This window comes from Etheostoma cragini, chromosome 12 (assembly GCF_013103735.1).
Source record: "Etheostoma cragini isolate CJK2018 chromosome 12, CSU_Ecrag_1.0, whole genome shotgun sequence".
NCBI lineage: Eukaryota > Metazoa > Chordata > Actinopteri > Perciformes > Percidae > Etheostoma > Etheostoma cragini.
Window position 1 is genome coordinate 11,182,479 of NC_048418.1, and position 10,521 is coordinate 11,192,999.

Genomic DNA, 10,521 nt, shown 5'->3' on the forward strand with positions numbered 1-10,521 from the left:
CCATCAATTGGAAATATTCTAAATGTCTCATGATTCATATTTATAACAATTTCCAGACATAACATAACATAACATTGTATAACTGAAAAAGTAGTCCATAACATGCTTTTCAGTGCTTGCAATTCTTGAGCAGATTTTAAATAAATTATTTGAACAGAATACTTTACTTTATCCAAATGGTGTAATTAAATCAAGAGCCATGGAAGTTCACAGAATTATAAACTATTAATATAATTAGATAATTGAATTAAAGCAATAATTACAATCATAACTATTCTGTGTTGAGGCTAAAAATATAAATTTGTCATGCTCTCTCTCTCCCTCTCTCTCCCTCTCCCTCTCTCTCTCTCTCTCTCTCTCTCGTTTCTTTGCTGTAAAAGGGTCGACGCAACAGCTCCTACACAAACGTGCAATGTTGCAACACAATGAAATGTTTCCATTAGGAATCGACCAGGTGCCAGATAAAGTAGTTAAGCGGAAAACACTGGGCAAATACAGCACAGACACAAACATAAACCAGTTGTTAGCCTTTGTTATTTCAATTATGGGGCAGCTGGCACAGGAGGGAGAGCGGTTGTCAACTGCCTCTGCAGTCTACATGTCAAAGTGTCCTTGGGCAAGATACTGAACCCCAAATTGCTCCTGTATGAATGTGTGTGTGAATGGTCCCCGTACAGTGTAAATCAATGGATGGTTAAGGAACACATATGGGGCACATTTCACAAGAGGTTTTATTGCACAACAACGACCAAAAGTTTTCAGCAAGAATCATGCTTCCAATTTCCCTTCAGGCAGAACTCAAAACAAGTCACTGCATGTGTTTATGCTGTTTGCCACAAAAGCCCTGATCTGTCAGGGGAGCTTGGCTTGTGCTTCGAGCCATAACAGTTTCATTTCTTTTCTTATCCATCAGCCTTGTCCAATGTCCACTGCAAATCAGTGAGTCAACATTTTTATTGGTTACAGGCCAGGGAGTTTAACTCTCACTAACCTCTAATTATACTCAGCTAAACAAAACTGTCTGTTATCATCCAGTGCAGATTTCTAAACATGCTCTGTAACACTATTGTTATAATATAGTACAAGTGGCTCAATCTGAGACTGAAAAAAAGCTGACGTCCTGTCCTCCTGATGTGTGTAATATGTTTATAACAATGATATGTGCTGCTTGGAAGTTACAATAAGACCATCTCCACACTCTGTTACATAACAGACTTCTTTCTTTCTCCCATTGTAACCCACACCTAGAGACAAAACCCAGGGGAATTTCACTGGAAAAAACTAATTTAATTATGATGCAAACGTTCTTTCACAAAACCCGAAACCATCTCACTTGTTGAGTGGTGTAATATTTGATCTTATCTTCTAAGCAGTGTCATCTGAAGAACACAGATCTGGGAAGAGCTAAACACAGCAGAGTGATGAATAAATTAGAATAAATAAGAATACTAGATTAAAAAAAAACCACAAAAGAGCAACGGAACAGCTCAAAATTTCAGGTACATTTTTCAAATAATTATGTAGGGTTTTCCTGGCTAACAAAACTGCAGAGACCTAATTCCAGAAAGAATTTTAATATTGGACGTCTGTGCAAAACTCCAGATTACGTTTATTGACGTCCAGTGCCTTTTTTTAAACTTCTGTCTACATTATCTGTGCATGGCAACTATGGTTGAGGTTAGATACACATAATGGTTAAGGTACAAAGAAAAAAATGAGTTGCAGGTCTGCGAAGGGAAAGGAACTCCAGCTGCCCACAAAAAATTTGGATACATTATGATACACCCTTACTTATGCCTGCATAAAGAGAACATTACTTATTGCATTTGCAGCACGTTGGCACTTGATGTAGATCGATTTGTCTAATCTGAATGTAATTCCTTTGTTCTCCCATGAAAAATTACACAAGTATGCTAAAGTTAGACTTCTATACCAAAGTGCTTTTTGGAAATACTTTAAAAAAATGTATTTTTTATAGAAGCAGAGTAGGGGTTTCAGATAGAACTTCACTTCCAAGGTGCATGGAGAAGGAAAAAAGTCTGAAAAGGTAAAACTCAGGCAACACTAGTAGTACACAGAACAGCTTTGTTGTTTGACCAATGCGTTTTGGCTTTTGGCCTGTTTGTTTGTTTTGTTGTTGTTATTGCTGTTTTCACCTCGGCTAATTGCCTTTGTTGGTCTTATCTTTTTATATTTGATTGTTGCTGGTATCAGAAAAGTAAAGTAATTGCTGGATTAAATGGAAGTTTGCTGTCTGGCACATTCCTGCCACATCTCTTTTCTTACACTGGTTTCCTGTGCCTCAAAGAATTAATTTCAAAAGTACTTTTGCTAGTTAATAAATCACTAAACGGTTTTGGGCCAAAACACATTTCTGATCTGCTACTACACTATGAACCACCCAGACCTCTCAGGTCATCTGGGACAGGTCTGCTTTATGTCCCCAGAGTCAAAACTAAACAGGGGGAAGCAGCGTTCAGTTTCTATGCTCCTTATATCTGGAAATAACTCCCAGAAAACTGCAGATCCGCTGCTACTCTCAGTTCTTTCAAATCAAGGCTGAAGACCTTTCTTTTTGATGTTGCCTTTCTTTAAATGATTGTTCATTCCTTTAATGTTTAGTCTCTCATACTGTTCTGTAACTTTTACACTTGTGTTTTAACTGTTTTTATTTTTTAACTTTTTTAACTGTTTTTGTGTAACGCACTTTGAATTGCCCTGTTGCTATACCAATAAAGCTGCCTTGCCTTGCCTGAGACATCTTTTGATCTTGATGATGTTTCGTAATCTGAAACAGTCGGGGCAAAGTTAATCTTTAATCAAACGTATCACATCAACTTATCAGAACCTTTTGACATGAACATACAGTAAGTGTTTTTTATTTGCACATTCATGCTGCAAGCAGGAGAGAAACCTTTCTGTCCTTATCTCTACTGTATTTGTTTTGTACTGTGTGTCAAACTAAAGTTTCTCACACACTGCTAAATGGCTTCTTGGAGATGTCTACTTGCAAAACTATGGCAACAGTGATTGGATAAAAAGACATATCATATTATCTGAATGGAATGCTGAAGACAACATGTATCATCACACAGCCTGGATCCAAGTGCCTTTGGCAGTGGACCATCATCTCTTGACAAATTTTCAATGCCATTAATCCATCACGATATTTTTCCAATGTGCAAACGCAACCAGGTACACAGATAACCACAGCCAACTCTCTAGTTTTTATCTCTTTGTTCAAGTTGGGGGTTGCTTTGCCAACAAACATTAAGATCTTTTTCTGTTCGTATTGTGATCAAAACATGCCTAGCAGAGAGCAAGACTACAATTGTACAACAAATCTGAGGCAAATAGTAAATAAATTACAGCAAATCAGATGTATATGAACTCCTTTTATGTTTGGGATGGAACTGGAAAGATACACACACAATTCTTGGCTTCTTTTTAGATACATTGTTTGCCGTTATTTGATAGGACAGCTAAAAACAGGAAAGAGGAATAGGGAAGAGGGACAGCATGCAGCAAAGGGCCATGGGTCAGACTCAAACCCTGGCCACTGCAGTAAGGACTGGGCTTTAGTATATGGGGGCAGACGCTCAACCAGGTGAGCTACCAGGATGATGGAGTAAACGTGTAGTAAACAACAGAAGTGTGCACCAGTATCCTGCAGGCAAAGGAACTGAAAAGCACAGGTTCAGGATACAGTTCTTTGGGCTGAGCAGGGTTTTTGGATGTAAGTGAAAGTATAAACAGTGAACAGTGCTCTTTAATGTCCACTCAAGCACTCAGTGCTCATTAACATCTGTCACAAAGCGCTCAACAAAAATTCTCTGTGAAAGGAACACTGATGCCTTTTGTCAGGAGCTAACAGGAAAAGCTTTGGGTGGACATGCGATATGGCAATGCTGACAAGTGCTTTTAATGCAAAGCTTCTTACCTGTCAGATCACAATATGACTAAAAGACTTCCAATCTGGTTCATATTTGAAATTCTGAAGAGGTTCTCCTGAATGTGATATGGCATGAATGAGGGAGTCAACAGGTTTTTACATGAGACATCAGCCCAGTCTCACGGCAGTTTGTGAAACGGTGACGTTATTTAATCTATTGGTTAGTGTACAGGCACACGATTTTCTCATTTTGTTTATGGTGGTGAGCATGAATATTAAAGTAATGCTTTTCATGGGAATCACTTTTTGTGATAACAGCACGATTACGGTAGCGAGTAGTATTGAAAAGCTAAAAATCTGCTTAGGCCTAAAGGAGGTTGTTTGGGCTGGTGGCGTTGTTCTTTTCCTAACCTCAACCGTCCCGTAGTTGTAGTGCGTCCTGCGTGTGGTGGTTCGTCCACCGGCTTATGGCGTATTATTGATGTGTCCCCCAGAGACCGCAGATTGTGGTGTTTCATTTCCCTATTGTTGCGTCCCCCAGAGACCCCAGATCGTGTCCCGGTGGCCGTTTTTGTGGTAACCCCCCCGAAATAAACGAGAAAGGTGTGTCATTGTTGACGAATCAAGAAATCAAAATAATGGGACCATTTCACGAACTGCCGTGTGACATGATGCATTTTTACACTTTTAGGGTTTAAGTATGTAGCCTACAGGCCTACATCAACTACATTTTGTACATTGCTTTATTTGTCACACTTTATTCAAGTTGGTATAAGGTGTTTTAAAACAGAGAGGCAATAGTGATTTAAGACTAATAAAGTTGACACACCTAGGGCATTAATTCTAGACACAGTTTAAAAAGTATACAAACCTGACTTTAAAAACAGTGACTAATGACTTGCTCCATCCTATTTCTTAGTTTTGGCTCCAAGGGTCCAAACTTGTCTTTCAGATTTTGAATTGACACTTCAGACGAGATTTATTGATTCTGAGAAACAGCTTTTATGGCCTGATAAAATTTGCTCTGTGCCATTGGTTGGGGACTCCCACACACAATTAGAAGTAAATCAACAACAGCATCACTTTCACCTTTATACTGTATATCATCAAATGTTCTCTAAATGGTATGCAGTGTTCATGTTTCACACAAGCTAAGCAGAGACAGTGAATGCTATTCATCTCAGCATTGAAAGAATGCATAGAGCTAAATGATTTACCAATAAAATGAAACCCATAAAATAGATATAGGATGTCATCTATGACTGTGCGCATGGTGTTCATTCACTATATCATCAAATGAAGCTTATAAATTACTTTAAGGCAAGTTAACAGGTTGATAGTAGGATTTCTTAAGAAAACCAATCTGTCATTGTATGTATATATATATATATATATATATATATATTTTTTTAAACCTAACTAGGGGGAACAGATTTCCATGTAGAAATATTGAAGATGTCTTCAAAAATTAAATAGAAGGGTTTCACTGTAGCACCAGCTGGTAACAGTGCAGGGGCATTATTTGCAGGGGACGAACTACAATCTCAGGACCACAATGGCCTCAATTTAAAGTTTGTTTTGATCTCTTTATACTCTAGAGGCATGTATTTGAGTTTTTCTGTTATTTATATTAAAAGTTTTTTAATGTATTAAAAGAGGAAGGTGTATGTGTTTGTGCATTTAGATCAATGAATTTAAGTGCCTGTGTATGTGCACATTCCATGGTGAAAATGCCTGTTCATGTACATGTGCATAATATATATAGTGTTTATGTTGTATTGTTAGAATTGTTATAATGATATCAATAGATGTTTGGTGTTCCTTCCTTTAATATTACCTGTTTGAGCAAAAACATCAGTCTAATGTTGAAAAAAGGACACACCAATATGAGTTTGTGCTTGTATTCAAAGAGAAACAAATAATTTGAGATACAAAATCTGGTCTGTTGCTTATTTTAACACACTAAAAACTAGATAATGCCAGGATGTTTGACAGGATAAGCTTTAACAGTTTTATCTTAGCACACTGCCTATGTCTGTTATTCCATCCTTTGTGTTAAATGCTTTTCTGAAGTGCAATGATTTAACCAGAGGAACTTTTTGGATAAGAGTTTAAGAACAAGTTCTGTAAGAACAAGTGGAACACACACCTTTTTTCAACAGCCACTGTGGAAGACTGAGTTTATCTTAATATGTAGCTGTCAGTGTGAGGGGATGTTAGAACCTTTCACTTTAACCCTAAACTTCAAAATCTTTTAGGAAAACATTTCAATATTGGTTCGGGGAAAAAAGAAAGACGAGTCGAGGGGCAAAGGTGTGTTGCGTTTATGGAAATATGATCCATGCCCCTGAGACCTTTATAAGAGTGTCTCACCTCACTTGCACAGAAACAGGAAGAGAGCAACACTTTACACCTGGAGCTTCAGAGGTGAGAAGCCTGTTAATTCTAATATAAAAAGAGACCCTGCACTGTTATAATTTGAAGTATTGGTCATTTGTAATCCTTCAGATAAGATTAAGATTTAAATAATTTTTAGACGTTTTGTTTGGGTTATTCTTTACTTTACTTTACTTTATTTCAAAAGTGAAAGCAGACACTAAATCAATGTAAATGTAACAGATTTAGCCAAAAGGCAATTTCTTTTTGCACTGTTACGGCAAGTTTGTGTTGAGAATGTAACGTTATGCCTTAAGTCAAACAGATTTTTAAAAAAAGAACACAAACTGATTTAAAAAAAGGCACACATTCAGTGAACAGATGTGAATTCTTTTTTTCAGCACCACACAAAAGTATTAACATTTCATTTTGTTTCTTACAACAACAAAAAAACAAGAAATATTGGAAACATTTATGCCATCAAAAACAAATTGTTTCTATTTTTAGGTGTCAACATGTCCTCAAATGTAAAGAGACTCAAAGAGAATGAGATTTGTTTAACAACAGGGAGTATAAGAGAGCCATTGTGACATATTTTCTAAAAGGTTCAAGGTTACAAAGGCGTGGGAGGAGATTCACAGAGTGATAAAGCTGATTGCAGATCATTTTTGCATCCATCTGACTTCTTTCAGAGCTGCAACTACAGACTGCACCATGCGCTTCCCCACGCTGTTCATCCTGCTGATCCTATCTTGTCTTTGCCTTGCACTGGCACAAAGTAAGACACTGTAAAAGAGCAGCTGGTATCTGACAGTAGCGTCACATAGGTGGCATTTATTACAGAGCAAAGATAAAATAATGAGGCAGCTTTATTGCCTCAATAACAGCGTGGGCAGATGTTGTCTCACTGTGTAATTTTTGACTTGTTAAGACCTTTAGCACTGTGTCAATTTCCTATTAATTGAATTATTTGATTGTGTAGCACAACTAATCATACATTGAACACACTAAAGTGGTGCTGGATTGTATTGAATTTCTAACTTTGCTGTACTGGATTTCTAATTCTTCAGCGTCTTTTGACGACTGCTGTTTGAAGTACGTGAAAAGAATGAGCAAAGGCACTCAACTACATGCAGTGAAGTACAGACACCAGGTGACAGACGGAGGTTGCAACATCCATGCTGTAATGTAAGTACAAATGCACAGACAATGAGAACATCCACTTAAAACAAACCTGTTCACTATTTTAACTGAAGTTTTCTATCACTGCTACTTAAAAGAATTGTTTGTTTGCATCAATTATGCTTTAGCTTCACCATGAGGAAGGGGGTTGAGTTTTGCACAGACCCCAAAGACGCATGGGTCAAGGATCTGATAACGAAGATTGATGAAAAAAGACAAAACAAGGGCCGCAACAGGAAACACAGGAAGGTGGGTGATTACTGAAATGTTTGCACTGCATCATTTTGTCAACCTTGTTTTCTTAAAACCAACCAAAAACTCTACCAGTTCAGTATGGATCTTTCAACCAGTTTCCAAACAATGGAAATCGTTGTTTATAATATATCCAGAAATTTGTGTTTACATCGTGACGTAAGAAAAAACAAGGCATGTTGCTGCTCTAGAATCAACAAAAATGACACATTTGAAAGTGCTTAAAACTATTTGAAATATGTGTGAAGTGGTGTTCAAACGGATGTCTTTTCCCTTCACAGACTCCATGGTCGCCCAGAGGCTGAGGGTGACCGCCTGCGACAATGGCCCCCCAGGCATCTTTCCTCCGTCTGCAAAATCTTGTTGAGCAACACGTGGTTTTATGGTGTCTTACTGGAAGGCAGTCTTACTGGAGGAAGCTGGCCAGGGAAATCTTGTAGCATTACTTTTGCTTTCACTCTGCAGTCAGATAAAGGTCAAAGCTTGTGCAGATTTACAGCAACACCTGTTGTTCAGTGTTGGACTGCTGATGCCGACTGGCCACCACAAACATATAAATGCCTTCCATAGCATGGCTGCTTCAATGAGAATATTTGTGACTGTTTTCACAAGGTATTATATAAGCTGTTTAATTTACGGTGATGGAGTGTACATGATAATAATATGTATGTAATATTTAGAGTACTTCTCGCATGATGTGTCTAAAGGTCCATCCTATACTTGTTTAAACACTAATTGTTAATTGTAAATGCCTTTTTGAAATGTTTGTCATAGAAAAAGGATAAACTCCTGTCTTAATTTCTTCTAAATAGTTCAAATGTCTGTTTTTTCCCCCGTACATTTTGTGTTTTATTACGGGAAAACATTATTGCAATAAAACTTTCTTTTCACGTCCCTCTCAGTTTTGTTTAAAGATTAAGGATTGTGTTAACGTATATGTTTTTTTACAGTGTTTTCCTCTTGGCCCGATCAAGGTTTATTCTTTCATGTTGTTTGAATTTAAACACATTTTAACACTGTACTTTTTTGGAACATTATGTGCGAAGAAAGAAGAAAGGAAAAACTCCTTTCCTTCATTCCCGCTCTTGCTCGTATACATTGATGAAAGTTTGAATTATATGAGGAAGAGACTTCTTCTGGGAATTGTGCAAGCAATATATATACGTAAATATAGATATGTAATTATATTTTTTGACCTTTTATTTATTCAGGGAAGGTTCAGCAGCAACACCCTGATCACAACACACACACAGTTGCACGCATTCATACCTGGAAGCTGCCCAGGATAACCCCAGTCTGATCTGCTGGCCACTGAGCAGCAGGTTTTGAGGTTAAGAGCCCTGCTCAAGGGCACCTCAGTGGTGGTAATGAGGGAGGGACATGCACTAACAATACAGTGGTTGCAATCTAAATGTTAACCTTAAAAGGCTGAGTTTGCTAAAATGTCTGCACATGGTCTTATTTCAAGGTTTTTTTACGAGGCTCATATAAAGTATAATTCTCTCTCTTCATCACCTGATGAAGGAGGAGATTTATTCAATAATTATGCAATTTTACAATTTACACGGTTAAAAAACTAAGCCTGTAATATCCAAAGATTGAAATATTCTGATTGCAACTGCAGTGCAAAATATCTGCAGAAAAAAGCAGGTACACATCAAGTTTCAATGAGAGTTTGTGTGAATGTGATGTGATGATTTACACCAAGCAGTATCTGATCTGACATGGTACTGGATTTACTCATTAATTTATGTCTGTTACTCTCTCATCTCCATAAGCATCCACAAGAACTGCTGGGACATGCAGCTGATAAAATCTTACTATGAGTAACGCAGTGTGTTTGACTGCGCTGTTTATGGAGATTTATGACTTCCACACATTTTGCCTTGCAGAGGTTTCATCTTGCAGACTGTGTGTGATCCATAGCAACATTGTCAGACAACAGAGTTCCTGTGCACTACAGTGTATTAATTATCTGATGCTTGTTGGTTAAAGGAATGGTATGAACACATTTTCTAAGCTAATTTGGACTTGACTGAGAGGTGAGAGTCGAAAAGAAAAAAAGGTTTTTAAGTAGGGCAATCAACAGAAAAAAAAAAGCAGAGAATCCTTCATGCACGCAGGTAGAGTATCTGTTTGAATAGACTGCCAACATTGCCCAAAGGCAATGGTGATAGATAACCTGACAAATCCATAACAATTATCAAGACATTAACAGCATATACCGTTTTGATGGGCATCCAAAATTGCATTGTACAACTAATAGATGCACCACCCCCAGAGGTCAAAGAATTGGGTTGCAGCATGAAAAGGATTTTGGTGCAGCGGCTTTTGTTTCTTCTTGTTTATATCATAACAGACAAATGTGCTGTGCTCTTTGCTTTTGCATGCTGGGGCACAAAGAAATAGCTGGTTGGCATTGTGATCAGAAATTTTAGCTTTCGTTCTTTTATCCAGGGGAAAATACCATAGAAGAAAAACAGACAGATCTAATATGTGGATGAATCCCTTACATTAAAACAAATCTGACACATTACAGAAAAAAGCATGATTAATCACATATAGACCAGAACGTTTTATTTGAAGATTATCAGAGACCACAGCCACCCTGACCACAAACTTTCAGCTGCTGCCTGCTGGCAAGTGGTACAGACACACACACACGCGCACACACACACACACACACACACACACACACACACACACACACACACACACACCCACACACACACACACACACACACACAGCATGTTAGTGTTAGTGCCCAAAACCTGTCATCTTGTGCTAACATGTGACCGACATTTTTTTTAACACCAGT

The 10,521-nt window shown here is 37.8% G+C and overlaps 1 protein-coding gene across 2 annotated transcripts; it reads left to right on the forward strand.

The window, feature by feature from the left end:
- Nucleotides 1-6,061: 6,061 nt before the first annotated feature.
- Nucleotides 6,062-8,603, forward strand: LOC117954822 (monocyte chemotactic protein 1B-like). 2 transcript variants are annotated; one of them, XM_034888835.1, is made up of 5 exons: nucleotides 6,062-6,319; nucleotides 6,961-7,046; nucleotides 7,339-7,456; nucleotides 7,579-7,699; nucleotides 7,984-8,603. In XM_034888835.1, the coding sequence occupies exons 2-5, from the start codon at nucleotides 6,983-6,985 to the stop codon at nucleotides 8,005-8,007; spliced, it is 327 nt and encodes a 108-aa protein (XP_034744726.1). In that variant the 5' UTR covers nucleotides 6,062-6,319; nucleotides 6,961-6,982; the 3' UTR covers nucleotides 8,008-8,603. The 2 variants fall into 2 exon arrangements, with proteins under 2 accessions (XP_034744726.1, XP_034744727.1); XM_034888836.1 differs by having other exon boundaries at nucleotides 6,272-6,319; nucleotides 6,874-7,046.
- Nucleotides 8,604-10,521: the final 1,918 nt, after the last annotated feature.